The 16,888-nt window shown below is 41.7% G+C and overlaps 1 protein-coding gene across 1 annotated transcript; it reads left to right on the top strand.

The window, feature by feature from the left end:
- Positions 1 to 6,450: 6,450 nt before the first annotated feature.
- Positions 6,451 to 13,798, top strand: LOC131247834 (FACT complex subunit SPT16-like). The gene is given in 2 exon segments (XM_058247749.1): positions 6,451 to 6,466; positions 10,049 to 13,798. A coding segment is annotated over 1 exon segment (3,201 nt). The 5' UTR covers positions 6,451 to 6,466; positions 10,049 to 10,184; the 3' UTR covers positions 13,386 to 13,798.
- Positions 13,799 to 16,888: the final 3,090 nt, after the last annotated feature.

Genomic DNA, 16,888 nt, shown 5'->3' with positions numbered 1-16,888 from the left:
TGAGGCACAAGAAAACAATCAGGGCGACGAGTTAAAGCATTTTGCAAAACACGAGCATCGCTGGCAGAACCATCCTAACCCGCCAGCACATGCGAATTTCATATCGAAAGTACAGGCTGCCATTACATTCTGGGACAAGAAATCTTTTCGATTTTGAAAGGTCCTTGATGTTTCTTTCGGCAAATAGGCCGGTATGTGGGTGCCATCAAGTGCCCCAATGCAAGCCTACGAGAAACATTAAGCTAACTTTTAGGTTTATATTATATTAACAACAATTTAAATGTATTATAATTGCATATTCTGTTCACTGTATTACCTGAAAATAAGGACTCCACATTGGATTATCAGATATCTCTTTCGGTGTATGTAAACTGGGAAACTTTACGTATTCCGGATAAAGACTTATTATAATATCAAGAACTCTATTGAAATGTCGACTCACTGTTTCACCAGACTGTGAGAACCGATTACCAATGACATGGTTACGCACGTTGTGGCCAATAGTATGAAGGAAGATGACGACTTGTTCCTCTAAACTGCATCTTCTCGTATCGGATAACAAATTCCTATTTCTTAACAAAGAACATAACTCAAAGAATTTATCACGACCCATTCGTAGTTGTGTAACACAGTTTATGTCACTCTTCTTGATGATTCCATTAATAAATCTATTTCTACTTATATGACAATCTGGAGGCAACGACTTTATACAATATCAACGATGGTATTTAGCAGCTCCCATAACACATGCAGAGGCTGTAATTGCGGTTAATGTTGCTGCAATTTCTGTTTCATTCCAATCACTATTGGAGGAGTCTTCCTGCGTAGAGTTATCACCGTGAGACCACATGAGTGATGTGTTCTGGCCTGTTACTTTTCCAAGTTACCCTGCTTACATTATTTTCGATAACAGGAAAATCCCAAATGTACAGCAATGCCATAACACTGTTTATAATAATACTCATACAAGAATTCTACAAATAATGTATCTGTTACACAATATAAATTTCCTTGAAGATAGTAATAATCCTTCATGAATCAAACGTAACAAAAGTTAATTTGTATGCTAGTTTATGCAAAAATATGAAATAGTAATCGGGGCAACATACAGAAAAAATGCAATAATTATAGAAGTATATCAATATGCTCATAGTTACATCAAGTATTGCATAAAGTGACCAGTATACAACGCACCTATTAATAGTTTCAAATGAAAAATACTGGTAACTTTGGGGGTCGGGAGACTCGGGACTCTTGCAAGGCTGGACCGCAGGATAGGGTTACAGTTAGTCCTGACAACAATGTATATTTCACGGTGCTATATGGAAACCTTCACAGTATTCTTGAAGTAACTATCACGCATCATGTGGATATTCATTTCAAAATAACCGAAAATATTAAGAAGTTCATCTTCACAGGCATAATTTCGTAGCATTAATCCCACAGAATGTCTTCTTATATGCTGCGTACGAAACATTGATAATAGAAGAACAGTGATGATCATTTACAAATGTCATTGACGTTGAGATTGGAATATTACCTCCTCTGTCCTTCAACACCTGCGATTTAGAGGAAACCCCAAAAATATTTCAGATGACATGGAAGGTGGTTCTTCATCCAGCATTGAAAATTTTCTTATATAGCCATTCCCGATATGATTCTGACTGCGGAAGAAGATCATTACTCCCAGTCACATTGACATGCACAAGTCATGTCACAAGTCTCCGGGGGTGAATCCATCTATCGGATTTTCTCCAGAATTGCAGAAATGTCATGGTGGTACAACAGTCTGTAAAACGATATTTATGATGTACTGCGTGGGTTGCCTGCATAGTAGGGGGAGAGGAAATCTTGGTCCAACACCCATAGAGATGCGACTGCAACTCATAGGGTGTATTGTCGTATACACAGAGATAAGGACTCCCAACATGCAAGGGAAAAGATCGATCACACGGTGTTTTTAGATCCTCTATTCCCCAATAACGCAATGGAATTCCATTACATGCATCACCACTAAAAATACCTGTCTGCAATACCTGGATACCATTGAATTTGTGAGAAGATTGTTGTAGCAATTTCACGGCGATGTAGCGTGGTCCAGCAAAGTTGGTATGCGCCAATCTACCGATCCTTAGAGGAGGAAATAACGTTCACATAGAACAAAGAGGAGCACACGAAAGCTTCCCATGTGTTGGATCTTCTGGATCTGCAATGATATTCTCAAGCAGGATGGTCAGTGAGGAAGCGTATACAACATCCGAGTGCTTGCGGATAAAGCGTCATATGCAGCCTAAGTATCATATAACTCCCCTTTTTCCCATCAGAGAAAAACATTGATACTCTAGTTGAGCATGATGGATAAAATGCAGGCACTTAGAAATCACTAAGAAATTGCACATGTGGAATACGATTGGTCAAATTAAACTGTACTTACAAATTATGGAACTAATTAAAGATGTATCATGAGCAAAAAAATAAAAAATTTATTTGATTATCTGAATATCGGATTAATGGACATTTATTGGACGGTTAAAAATGAAAAATACCCAACAGTCCTATTTCCACAAGAAAGTATATACGAATCAGAGGATAGGATTGTTCAATCAATGGAATACCGGTTATATGACTTTGAGACAGTGAGATGCACAATCTTATTGGTTTTATTTGGGGTAAAATATGCTACGTGCTCAATTCATGAGTGCCTGCGTATCAAGCTCAAACCAAGCCAGAGTATTATATAACTCCTCTTTTTCAATAACCATACATAGCGAAAGAGAGCCTCTCTCTCTCTCTCTTTCTCTCTCTCAAAATTTCTCACTCTCAAACCCTATTTCTATATCCCATAGAGAATCCCTGAAAGTCCATACGATATCCCATCCGATGCTATCTCAAATCCTAATATCAATCCAACCCGAAATTCCTCCCCAAAATTGACAATTGGATCTTCTCTCGCCCCAAGTGTTTTAGGGTTTCAGCTTGCATTCCTTTTCCACTGAGACCAACATCTTCGCATCTGACGTGCAAAGTAAATCCATGGCAACTGTAGAGAAATCCAATTTCCTTTTTCCTGTTTTCTGTACTGCAGAAATGACGAAATATGATGAAATCCCAGTCTGATTCGGTGGGGCGGGGTGGGGGCCCTTTCTCGTTTTCCTGGCGAGTGACCTTTCAAGGGCCTCATTGGAATGAAAATGAAATTGGGTCTTTTGTTCTTAATATCGATTTTTTGGGGGCTTTTGATAATTTCGAGAGAGAGAGAGAGAGAGAGAGAGAGAGAGAGAGAGAGAGAGAGAGAGAGAGAGAGAGAGAGAGAGACACCTCCCCCATCCGAAAAGTTTAGGGTTTGATGTAATTATTGTATTTTCAAGCAATTTTTCTCTTAAGCCCTTGGGCTGCAATTTGGTGTATTTCCTATGTTTCTGTCTCTTGATTTAGTGGTTGGTGGAAGAATCCATGGTTCTGGTTTATCTCTTCCGCTGTTCTTTTGATTTGTTCTTCGAGTGGGATTTTCTGGCCTGTTTGGCAGGGATTGTGATTTTCGGTACCTGTACATTGTTTTTATTGTTAGCTTTTGGTATTGTTTTTGTCTGTGATGGTAATTATGTTGTTGAAGTGATATTTATAAGCGGGAAGCAATGAAGATAAGGAACCTATCTAGTATGAATAAAACAAAAAAGAGTTGTTGGTTCAATCCTGTTTTCTTTTTATTTATTTGTTTTTAGGCTTTAAAGAAATTCATGGGTTGATTTTCGCAAATTTTCTTTGGGGGAATCTTTCGGTGATCAGAAGCATTCAAGAGGCGTGCCATACTGTGGATGGACCAGTGGACAAGAATTGCAGTGTCAGGAGATCCAAAATGAACTGTTGGTGCACATTTTCCTGTTAACTGTGAACCATTTTTAGAGACGACTGATTGATGGTTTATATCATCTGACCATCAGGTGTTTCTGCCTCTGGACCGTCATGCTGGCTTCTGCTTCCTATATGATGGAAGCTCTTTAGTTGTGGGCTCGTGGTAATTATGGTTGGATTTGATTTTTTTCCCTAATACCATCTCTCTCTCTCTCTCTCTCTCTCTCTCTCTCTCTCTCTTCTTGTTATTTGCTATAGTGGTTGTACTTATTGATTAAGAAAAAACTATGGCTCTTTCTGCTATGCCAATGATTTGATTATTAGTTTTTTTTTTTTTTTTTGGACTAGGTGTTCTATGAATTTTAGGGAGGGGATCCGATTGTAGGTTTCAAACAATAATTGTGTTGAGTTAGTTATACAAAACCTGTGGTTGGATTTATTTGATAATTATACTGGTGCCAACAAAAAGAAACCTTATTCTTTTTTCTTGTTTTCTTTTTCAGCTTCATGGCATTGTGTGAAAACTGGGAATTCCGACCTGGCTTGGTCGACCAATGAGCCAGTCTAATTTATATATATCTTGACAAGTTCTGGTCTATATTAGCAGAATTTAAAGGTGGGGGTGTCTATTAAAGTGGATGGGATTGTAAGGTTCTTGAAATGACCCAACCTGTCGCCAGCTATAAGCACATGGCTTTTGGTTCATGGACTAATTGTAATGGGTCCTAGTATGAGGGAGAGGCTCTCTTGTATGAAACTTTTTTTTTTTTTCGTTTTGTAATAAAAAGAGGGGTAGTGAATAATCTTCACCATATTCTGTTTTCCTTTTATGTTATTGCTGAGCCAACCCAAGTTTGGGATGGGTTGGGTCGGTTTGCCATGGTCCTCTGGTCGAGTTAGGGTTGGAAAACTCCAACCTGATTTGAAATTGGGTTGGGTTTCGGTTGAGCAAATTCAATTCGTGTTGGGAATAATCACGTATATTGGGGTTGGGTTAGGTTTGAGCATAAAAGAAATCGAGTTGGGTTGGGCACCTCAAGTTGGAATTTGGGTCAGGTCGGACTGTGGTTTGGGTCCTCTTGAGGTTGGGTTGGGCTTGGGTTGACCCTAAAGCTGACCTGACCTGCCCTGCCCAAGTTGCAGCCCTAGTTATTGCTGCTGATAATCTTTGCACTTGGCTTCACATTCTGTCTGCACTTTTGTTATCTTTCTTTGGACCTAATTAAATTCCTCCTTTTCAATTGCCTAATGATGCAGTTCTATCAATCTTTTAAAGATGTTTGATTGATTGCAATCTCCAGCAGATGTGTGTAGGCTTCTGTAGGCTTGAACACAGAATCAAGTGATAAAATCCAATTTCCAATAGTTAGGGTCAGATCCCAGCTGCTGGGAACAGCTAGGAATCAATTTCCAGCAAGTAGAGAATTTTCAGTCAATAGGAAGGGATTTTAACTCTCACAAGTGAAATGTCGGCAATAGCTGTATTATTTCTGCCACAGTAATGTGTAACATATTACATATTGTAGATGCGCTTGTGAGGAAAATAAGAGCAGAGAACACCAACTTGATAGATAGGGCCTCAAAGTACTCCAAACTCCAGACGTGTCTCACTTTTTTCCCCCTTCTAGAAGGAAAAATACTGCAGTCAGTCTTGACAGTGGGTTGCACCGTTTAGTCGGTTTAGTTTGAGTTAATGATTGTCACGTGTACAATTTCTAAGTGCCTGCCTAACAAGCGTCATGCTTTCCTAGAGTATCAAATCCCTTCTCCCCATGCACATGTACTCTTATGCATATGGTTTGACATCATGCTGATGTGAGCATGGCATCAGCCCTTTTATTGGCTTCCAAATCCAAACAGAACATATGCAGGTCCCCTCGTTGCTGCTGTTGGGTCTCATATCAAGCTTTGTGTTGGCCTGATTTTGAGGCAGTTGTTGCCTCCCTTAGGATTGCGGTTTCTTGCTTGGTGTATGCCAATGTATTCTTCTCCTTCTTCATTTCCAAATCACCTAATTATTATTCTGAATGCCCATTCTTCTCCTTATCTTATTTTTTCCATTATGAGCAGCAACTTCCTGGGCAATGCCCTTGTTCATGGCCATTGGGAAGTTGGAGGTTTTGTTCAATCATATCATGTCGACTTTAGCATAACTCTTCAGCGTAAAACTGGAGTTGCAATGCATGTTTCTGCTGTATTCTTCATTTGCCATCGACTAATTCGATAACAGTGTAGTTAATTTAATGAAGGATTTGTACTTTCTTTGGATTTTATTTACACAAGGAAAATATTTTCCTCTGTTCCATCAAGTTAAGTGATTAGATTCGTTCAAATTTCTTCCAAGTTAAGGATGACCATCAGAATGACTTTGGTTAGAATGCCCTTGAAGACTTGAAAGAGCCATTTCATGTCTTATAGTTGAATAGAACTGTAATTTCATTTTCTGGGGCATCCGGTTTGGGTCCAGAACCATGATCACTCTTTTGTTGCAAGTTACATTAGGATGTTAGTGGTGGGGTCTAACATTATACTCAATCATGTATCTACTACCTAGGGAGTCTAATCAGTTGGTCAGCACCCTGCTAAGGAAACTGCTCTTGACCTTCCTCTTTGAGTATGTTTTTACTTATCAATTGCCCTGATTGACCTCATGTATAGTCTTGTTAACAAAGTTGACTGCTTTTGTTAGTAACGCCTTCCATCCCTTGAAGCTGTTTATGGCCCATTGTCTGCATGAAAATTGTTAAAAGTTTCATACCAAAAACAGCTGCATGTACGCTTCCTTATTTATTAATTGAATGCTGTGCTTGTACATTTCAGGATAATCTTACATCAAATGAATGAAGTCATTTAGTTGATTTTCTTTTCTATGAAGATCATGGGGTTTTCATTGTTTAACATGGCCTATTGCTGTTTATAAAAAGCCTGTGTTATTTGGGTGATTGTGTGTAAAATGTTCGATCCCATAAAGTCAACCCTATGGGACCTTCCAACCTGTCCATCAGAGGTGCTGTTCCATACAGTCAACCTACTCAACCCTATGGGAACTTCCAACCTGTCCATCAGATGTGGCGTTCCATTTTCTGGCCTGTCCATCGGATGTGTTGTCCAATACAGTCAACCCTATGGGAACGTCCAACCCGTCAGTCAGATAGGCCATCCCATTGTATGCCCAAGAATTAGGTCAATTCAATACTTAGTTTGGGCCTCACCACAGAGAAAAGTTGAGAGGGATGTCCACCGGTCATTCTGTGGGGCCCACCATGTTGTGTATATGCCATCCAATCCACTTATATGATTCACCCCATCAGGATGGACACAAAATCGGCCATTTGGAAACTCATGTGGGCTGCAACACATGGATTTGGAGGTTTTAAGTGTGATTTTACACAGTTCCCTATGGTGGGCCTGCCGGAGTTATGGATTGGCCTGATTTCTGGTATGTATGATTAACATGAGGGGGTGCAATCACGCAACTAATGAACAGTGGATGTCATTAACAGATTGACGGTAGCTCAAACGTACTGCAACCTGTACAGTTGATTTACCTATGGGAATATTGCATGTGCATGTCTATCATCACACAGTGAACTATAGACCACGTCGCACAGTCAACTTTGCAATGTAAAATCATACCTAAAACCTCTAAAATCATGTGGCTTGTCCCACCTCAGTTTTGGAATGGTCTGTTTTTCGGGTTTTGCCTTCATCCAGCTGGGATGCACATGATGAATGGGTTGGATAGTATATACACATCATGGTGGGCCACATGCATGAACCTATGGTGGGATTCCTTATCCATTGTTCCATGTGGTGTGGCCCATATGAGTCATGATTTTTGGGCTTTGGGCCTAACACTGGAGACACAATTGATGCACGGGTTGGATGTCTGACACATCACTGTGGTCCTTTCACAGCGTGACTCGCTGTAAATTGTGAAACAGTTGATTGCATGTGATAAATTCCCAATGAACACTCATACGTATGCACACATGGAATCCTTCAAAAAAAGTATATACATATGGGCAATTTCACCCCCATAATTAGTCACGGAAGTGTCGGAAAACTTTGGGTTTTTAAAGGGGATGTTGTTGCCTCTGCATCTTCAACTGGGGATAATTCTGTCATTTATATTTTTGATGTGAGTCGGAGTGGCTACCTCACTTTCCTCCTGGCATGTAACTCACCCACCCTTTAATCGACAGTATTCCTTGGAATACTGTAACAAAAGCTCTGTGGGGCCCACAGTGATGTCTATGTGACATCCACTTCACTCCATTAGTTTCTCCAGCTAATGTTAGGACCTCAGCCAAAATGAGAGACATAATACTCAAGTGGGTCACATCACAAGAAACTGTGGGGATGGGGATGAGCACCATCAAATCCTCCTTAGGGCCCATTGCGATGTTTGTATATCATCCAACTTGTTCATAAGGTGAGTCCCAACAGGATGAAGTGAAACTAAAAATATCAACCTAATCCAAACTCTTGGTGGGTCCTAAGAACTTAAATGTCGGGCATCTCCATTGCATTGTTTCCTGTTTTGCAGGCCAGTTGAGATTTTGGTTTACCTGATTTTCGTTATCACATCCTAATATGAGTGGATACAACTGATAGACAGATTGGATGTCATTCACACAGACATGGTTGTATGCACCACAAAGCTTTTTTCTCCTCACGTTGCCCTCCCTCTCTTTCTTTGCATGTAGCGTGCACCCTTCCTCTTTGAGCTCTCTCTCCATATGCAACCTTTGAACACTCTTCCCATGTGCATTGCATGTGATACCGCTAGTCTCTTTCTCTCTCTCTCTCTCTCTCCACACACACACACACAAATGCTCATACCCAACCGGTTGGAAGAGATTGATAAGTTACCGTCTGTATGTTTTTATGTCTGTACATATGTACATCCATATTTATGTATGGTTGGACGATAGGCTACTATCTGCCAGCGGATATAACTTTCAAAATGCATTTGTGTGCAACATCCAACCTGTCTAATTGGTTAGCCCCACTTTGAGGATCACCTTGTGTAAAATTCACCCCCATCCACTCATCAGGTAGACAACACTTAGTATTTTGTTATTTATCAGCGGATATACTTGAGGTTATCTGCTGGGTGGACGATAACGTATCGTCAAAGAGCAATTCTAGTGTAAATCTATATACGTATGTATGGAGCTTTGCTAAGCTCACACGTGTCTACAAGTCAGCTAATGCACATCCCACTGTATATGCTAGTATGGTAGGCCAGTGAAACATCCTAGCCATCCACTAGGTGGAGTTCACTGTGTAGAGCCCAAAGATAAAGATGGTCCATTCGGTTGGTGTGCCATGATAGTAGAAATAAGCCAAGCGGATTGGAAAACTTTGGCTATTTTTTTTTTTCACAACCGTACATTCATTAAGTTGATTGTGGCCCACCTGACTAGTGGACTGACCTGATTCTTGGGATAGGGAATCTCATCATGGTACCCTTATGATGGATGGCTTGGACATTCCACTTATTCACCTTGCTTGAATATGTGGTGGCATGTGCATTAGCTGACTTGAACATGCATGTGGGCTTAGCAAAGCTCTGTATGCATCAGCCAGGGGCAATTTTTCCCATGCAAATAGTTTTCAGAGGATCATGAACTTTGGATTTTCAAGGAACATGGGGAGGAATTTGAAACAAACGTAACATGTATTTAGGTAATTTGGAGGCATACATGTGTGTAGCAACCAACGTTTCAGATTATACCTGTCGGCCCCATCAACAGCGTGGAGTTTACCTCCACTGGGAATAGGGGCATTTTTGCCTTTTTAAAATGTTGCTGCAATATGCGAGTAGCTTGTTGGCAGTCTTAATTGTGTAGTGTGGAATTATGTTTGGCATGTGAGTCAGTATCAATGTGAGCCTTTGCCATTTCCGGTTCCAAGACCTTGGTAAAGAGGAAGGTGAGTGTCTAGTTGGCAGCCAATCATAATTTCTTTTTGCCAATCTACCATTTAAAGCCAACCCCAAATCGATGGAAGAAAGGCTCAGATGATGATTGTATAACAGGAATTTGGAAACCAGGAATTGAAGTTTGGATCGTGGGTTATATATATATATATATATATATATATAATGAAAATGTTATTTTTTCTTCTTTTCAACCAGTATTCATTTTTTTAAAAAGTTCTAAATCCTTAAAAAAACTGTAATTTGCAGATGAACTACATTATGTTCGTGAAATAGAAGAGAAAGGAAAGAAGAGACATACCTTCTCTGAAATTTGTGGTTATCTCTGCATTTTTCTGTTGGGTTTGTTGCGGATTTCAGTTGTTCTAGATCCGACATAGCTTCAATGGCGGAACACCGAAATGGCAATGCAAAACCTTCTGACAACAATGCTGCTGGGGCACCCAGTGCTTACATGATCAATCTTGATAACTTCCAGAAGCGGCTGAAAGTGTTCTATTCTCACTGGAAGGAACACAAAACTGAGTTCTGGGCTGCTTCGGATGTGCTTGTAATTGCTAGTCCCCCAGCTTCTGATGATCTACGTTATCTGAAATCTTCAGCGTTGAACGTCTGGTTGCTCGGATATGAGTTCCCAGAAACAATCATGGTCTTCATGGAGAAACAGATTCATTTCTTGTGTACTCAGAAGAAGGCTTCTTTGTTAGGAACCCTGAAGAAATCTGCCAGGGAGGCTGTCAACCTTGAGATCGTGATACACGTCAAGGCAAAGAGTGATGATGGGAGTGCTTTAATGGATGAGATATTCCAGGCTGTCCACTCTCAGTCTGATAGTCCAATTGTCGGATACATTGCAAGAGAGGCCCCTGAGGGGAGGCTTTTAGAGACCTGGGCTGAGAAGTTGAAGTCCTCCTCATTCCAGCTCAGTGATATAACAAATGGATTTTCCGAACTATTCTCTGTCAAGGATGGCACTGAGCTTACAAACGTGAAGAAGGCTGCGTACTTAACTTCATCTGTGATGAAACACTTCGTTGTCCCAAAGCTCGAGAAGATCATTGATGAGGAGAAGAAGGTTTCTCATTCATCACTGATGGATGACACAGAGAAGGCCATACTTGATCCAGCAAAAGTCAAAGTCAAACTAAAAGCGGAGAATGTTGACATCTGTTACCCCCCAATTTTTCAGAGTGGGGGTGAATTTGATCTCAAGCCGAGTGCATCAAGCAATGATGAGGATCTCTACTATGACTCGACAAGTGTGATCTTATGCGCAATCGGATCGCGCTACAACAGCTACTGCTCAAACATTGCCAGAACATTTCTCATTGATGCAAATGCAACGCAGAGTAAGGCTTATGAGGTTCTCCTCAAGGCCCATGAGGCAGCGATAGGTGCATTGAAGGCTGGGAATAAGGTCAGTGCTGTTTACCAAGCAGCAGTCTCGGTGGTAGAGAGGGATGCTCCTGAATTTGCCTCTCATCTTACAAAGTCAGCAGGAACGGGAATCGGTCTCGAGTTCCGTGAGTCGGGATTGAGTTTAAATGCCAGGAACGATCGGGTGTTGAAGCCTGGAATGGTTTTTAATGTATCTCTTGGGTTCCAGAACTTGCAATCAGAAACCAACAATCCAAAGACTAAGATGTTCTCGTTGTTGCTTGCAGACACCATTATTGTCAATGAAAAAGCTGCAGAAGTTGTGACTTCAATCAGCTCCAAGTTAGTTAAGGATGTTGCATACTCATTCAATGAGGAAGAGGAGGAGGAAGAATAGTATCCAAAGGTCAAAGCTGAATCCAATGGAGCTGAGGCATTCTTGTCGAAAGCGACTCTAAGGTCAGATAATCAGGAGATGTCAAAGGAGGAGCTGCGGAGGCAGCATCAGGCTGAGCTGGCCCGGCAGAAGAATGAAGAAACTGCGAGGAGGTTGGCTGGGGGCGGTTCTGCAGCTGGAGATGGCCGTGGTTCTGCAAAAGCTTCAAGCGATCTCATTGCCTACAAGAATGTCAATGATATCCCACAGTCGAGGGAATTAATGATACAGATCGACCAAAAGAATGAGGCTGTCCTTTTGCCAATCCACGGCAGCATGGTGCCGTTTCACATTGCTACCGTCAAGAGTGTTTCAAGCCAGCAGGACGGCAAAAATTGCTATATCCGTATATTCTTCAATGTACCTGGAACCCCGTTCAATCCCCCCGATGCCAATTCTCTGAAATTCCAAGGATCCATTTATCTGAAGGAGGTTTCGTTCCGATCCAAGGATTCAAGGCACATCAGCGAAGTGGTGCAGCTGATCAAGACCCTCCGTCGGCAGGTTGCTTCAAGAGAGTCGGAGAGAGCTGAGCGGGCCACCTTGGTCACTCAGGAGAAACTGCAGCTCGCAGGCTCCAAGTTCAAGCCGATAAGACTGACCGACTTGTGGATCCGTCCAGTATTCGGCGGCCGGGGAAGGAAGCTGCCGGGTACCTTAGAAGGCCACGCCAATGGTTTCCGTTATTCAACCTCAAGGCCCAACGAGCGTGTAGACATCATGTATGGGAACATCAAGCACGCGTTCTTTCAGCCCGCAGAGAAGGAGATGATTACTCTCCTGCATTTCCACCTGCATAATCATATCATGGTAGGCAACAAGAAGACCAAAGATGTCCAGTTCTATGTTGAGGTGATGGACATTGTGCAGACATTGGGAGGCGGGAAGAGATCAGCGAACGACCCAGATGAGATTGAGGAAGAGCAGAGAGAGAGGGATAGGAAGAACAAGATAAACATGGATTTCAACAATTTCGTCAATCGGGTCAATGACCTTTGGGGCCAGCCACAGTTTAAAGGACTTGATCTTGAGTTCGACCAGCCACTGAGGGAGCTTGGTTTCCATGGAGTTCCTCACAAAGCTTCCGCCTTCATTGTTCCGACATCGAGCTGCTTGGTTGAACTGATTGAAACGCCATTCTTGGTGATCACTTTGAGTGAGATTGAGATTGTTAATCTAGAGAGGGTGGGGCTTGGGCAGAAGAACTTCGACATGACGATCGTGTTCAAGGACTTCAAGCGGGACGTCCTCCGCATAGACTCGATCCCATCCTCGTCCCTTGATGGCATCAAGGAGTGGCTTGACACCACAGACCTCAAGTACTATGAAAGCAGGCTGAACCTGAACTGGCGGCCCATCCTGAAGACAATCACTGATGATCCTGAGAAGTTCATTGAGGACGGCGGGTGGGAGTTCTTGAACATGGAAGTGAGCGATTCAGATTCCGAGAACTCAGAGGAATCTGATCAAGGGTATGAGCCCTCCGACGTGCAGTCGGAATCTGTCTCAGAGGAGGAAGATGATGAAAGCGAGTCATTGGTGGAGTCTTATGAGGACGAAGATGAGGACAGCGGGGGCGATTCAGAGGAAGAGAAGGGGAAGACTTGGGAGGAGCTGGAGAGGGAGGCGAGCAATGCCGACAGGGAGAAAGGTGACGAATCAGACAGTGAAGAAGAGAGGAAGAGGAGGAAGATCAAAGCTTTTGGCAAGTCCCGCGTCGCTGATAGGAGGGATGTAAGAAGTGTCCCGTCCAAGAGGCCTAAGCTTAGGTAAATAGGTGCTTTCTGGGTTTTCTAGTACTGCTGCAGTGCCAGGGATCCTCTTTTAGTTTAGGAGCTCTTTACCGGAAGCTCTCCTTATCATAGAACAATATTCTAGATTTTTTTTTTTTTTGCCGGGGGGGGCATCAAAGTAAGACGTGGGTGTTGTTGTTTTAGTTTCTGCACTCTAGCTTGTGAATTGACACTGGTTCTGTTAGAATGAGAGAATGGTCTCTCTCTCTCTCTCTCTCTCTCTCTCTCTCTCTCTCTCTCTTCCGTGTTTTAAGATGGGGCTGTGTTTGGATGAGCAATTGAATTGAATTTTAAATATTCAGTTTAATCAAGAGGATATCAGGATGCTCCTGCTGTTCCAAAATGAGGAATTATCGAGCTACCCAAGTCTGCAATTCGGTTGTTTCTACTTATTATATTAGTATCTCCAAATCAGTTTGTTGGTGCGTCCAAACACCTTAGGTTTTGGTCTATTCTTTGTTGTTGTTGTTGTTGTTTTTTTTTTTGGCGGGTGGGAGTTCTTGAACATGGAGGCGAGCGACTCAGATTCCGAGAACTCGGAGGAATCTGATCAAGGGTATGAGCCCTCCGACGTGCAGTTGGAATCTGTCTCAGAGGAGGAGGAAGATGAAAGCGAGTCGTTGGTGGAGTCTAATGAGGACGAAGATGAGGACAGCAAGGGCGATTCAGAGGAAGAGAAGGGGAAGACTTGGGAGGAGCTGGAGAGGGAGGCGAGCAATGCCGACAGGGAGAAAGGTGACGAATCAGACAGTGAAGAAGAGAGGAAGAGGAGGAAGATCAAAGCTTTTGGGAAGATCAAAGCTTTTGGCAAGTCCCGTGTCCCTGATAGGAGGGATGTAAGAAGCGTCCCGTCCAAGAGGCCTAAGCTTAGGTAAATAGGTGCTTTCTGGGTTTTCTAGTACTGCTGCAGTGCCAGGGATCCTCTTTTAGTTTAGGAGCTCTTTACCGGAAGCTCTCCTTATAGTAGAACAATATTCTAGATTTTTTTTTTTTTTTTTTGGGGGGGGGGGGGTGGGGGTTTTTTAGGGGCATCAAAGTAAGACGTGGTTGTTGTTGTTTTCGTTGCTGCACTATAGCTTGTGAATTGACACTGGTTCTGTTAGAATGAGAGAATGGTCTCTCTCTCTCTCTCTCTCTCTCTCTCTCTCTCTCTCTCTCTCTCTTCCGTGTTTTAAGATGGGGCTGTGTTTGGATGAGCAATTGAATTGAATTTTAAATATTCAGTTTAATCAAGAGGATATCGGGATGCTCCTGGTGTTCCAAAATGAGGAATTATCGAGCTACCCAAGTCTGCAATTTGGTCGTTTCTACTTATTATACTAGTATCTCCAAATCAATTTGTTGGCGTGTCCAAACACCTTAGGTTTTGGTCTCTTTATTCTTTTTTTTTTCCTAATGTGCTGGAAAATCTTTTAGGACTTTCCATAAAAATGCATTCTTGGGAAATGTTTTCCACTAAAACGTGACCTTCATCCAATTTACTTTTGGTGCTCCCAAACAGCCCCTAAGGTAAAGAGAAATTCGATCCTCATCCCCCATCAGGAGAAATTATACGGCCATCTCCCATCACAGGTGCCAGTTGGGGTGGTAAAAGAAAATGACCATTGTCCAATATTCAGCACACGTGCGCACAACACGAGTGAACTGGATGGATTTTTTTATATATAAAGTATGGATTATAAAAGTTACTTTTTTAATTCTTAAAAAAAAAAAAAATAAAAAATAAAATAAATTTTTAACTCCGAAAATTCATGGGAGTGAACGATATTCTAAGAACATTTTTGACCTTTTATATTTACTTAAAACATTCCTCTAAACGTATGGATGGAAGGTGAAGAGTCTAATTAACCCTTAACTGAAACTCAGTTTCCCATCTCCCTTGCAGAAGCGAATTACTCCTTAAAAGTGGTGCCCAACTATTAGATGTGTAATCCCGGGCTAGGCCCAAGGCCAAAAAACCAGGTTGAGATGTGATTCAAATGAGCCCCACCAAACGAATATGTTGACCCTTGATTTTTACAGGATATACTTATGTGAAAATTGAATCATTAGATGCCACAAAAACATTTATGCCTAGGGCCTAAAAACAGGACAATCTGTAATTCAGCATGGCTTCAAAGCTTATTATGTAAAACGCTATAGCACATTGCCCTATACATGGTCCACCTGAATTACAGATGGGCTCCTATGCTTAAATGGTCTATGCACCTGATGGTCTCAATGGTTTCGGCAACACAGCATGGTGGGTCCCACCCCATGCGACCAATCCCTTCACTGATGCAGAAGCTCTTTACAACTCTCGCTGGTAGGAGACCATTGGGACGGGAGATGATTCAGTCATGTCAGAGCCGTGACTGTGGGGCCACCTTGATGTATGTGTTTCATATCCACCCCATCCATTTTTCCAGCTTATTTTAATATATCATCCCAAAAATGAGGCAAGTCCAAAACTCAAGTGTGACACAGGGCAAGAAACAGATAGAATGTTTCCCCGCTGAAACATTTCTGGGGACACGGAAGTTATGAAACACTCGGTAGGATCAGGCTAATATTTTTGGTAGGAATCAGTTTGAATGGCATATAAACATGACCGTGGACCCCAAGGAGCCTTCAACGGTAGGCATTTCCTTGCCTACTTCTTCCTGTTATGCAGCCCATTTGAGTTTAGGATCTGCCTCATTTTTGGGCTCATGTACTAACACGTTCTGACAAAACGGATGGATGTGGTCGATTTCTCACAAACATCGAAGTGGGCCCCACTTAGTAACTGCAAGAGTTCCATGTGTCGCAGGCAATCAGTGTGAGATGATGAGATGTGATTTTATGGGGTCTCCATGAGAGAGGATGGATGAGAATGGAAGGGGTAAAAATGTCTTCTGCCCTTTGCTATAAAATAGGAATTATGATATGGTAGATATAAAATTTAATCCCATTTTATGGTAACATTCATATTTACATGGAGATTCCTTTAATTCTTACTAAAACATTTAATTTGTATAAGCTATAATAACTGTTAACAAAAATGAGATGAACTCATTTTTAATAATTATGTATTAGAGAAATTATGATTGTTAGTTATAAAAATTACTTTCTAGTCTTGACCAAAAAGAAATATGATCTCAAATAAATAATTACGATGAACTCATTTTTAGGCCTCTTCCAAACAGGTCCTAATAAACTAACCGCATCATTATAACTTCACAAGGTTAAGGGGGATTTCGGTTGTCTTGTTGGAAAGCTTGTTAAGTTACCTTCCAACGAGCTAAAAATCGTCCATATCCGACTTCTGATGAGGGAGTTAGGTTTCTGTGGGAACATAAGATGTTGGAAAAATTCATGTCGATGAATTTGACCATACTTTTGGATATTAAATGGTCTTTGAATGCGACGAATCTAATTAGGATTGAAAGAGAACTGAATGACCTTTTCAATGACCCTAAAATCGATCCAATCTGATAGGTAACGAGGGAGATATGAGCGTTT

The sequence above is a fragment of the Magnolia sinica genome, chromosome 6 (assembly GCF_029962835.1).
Source record: "Magnolia sinica isolate HGM2019 chromosome 6, MsV1, whole genome shotgun sequence".
NCBI classification, from domain to species: Eukaryota; Viridiplantae; Streptophyta; class Magnoliopsida; order Magnoliales; family Magnoliaceae; genus Magnolia; species Magnolia sinica.
Note: the sequence above shows the minus strand (reverse complement) of the source record. Positions and strands in the feature narration are given on the sequence as shown.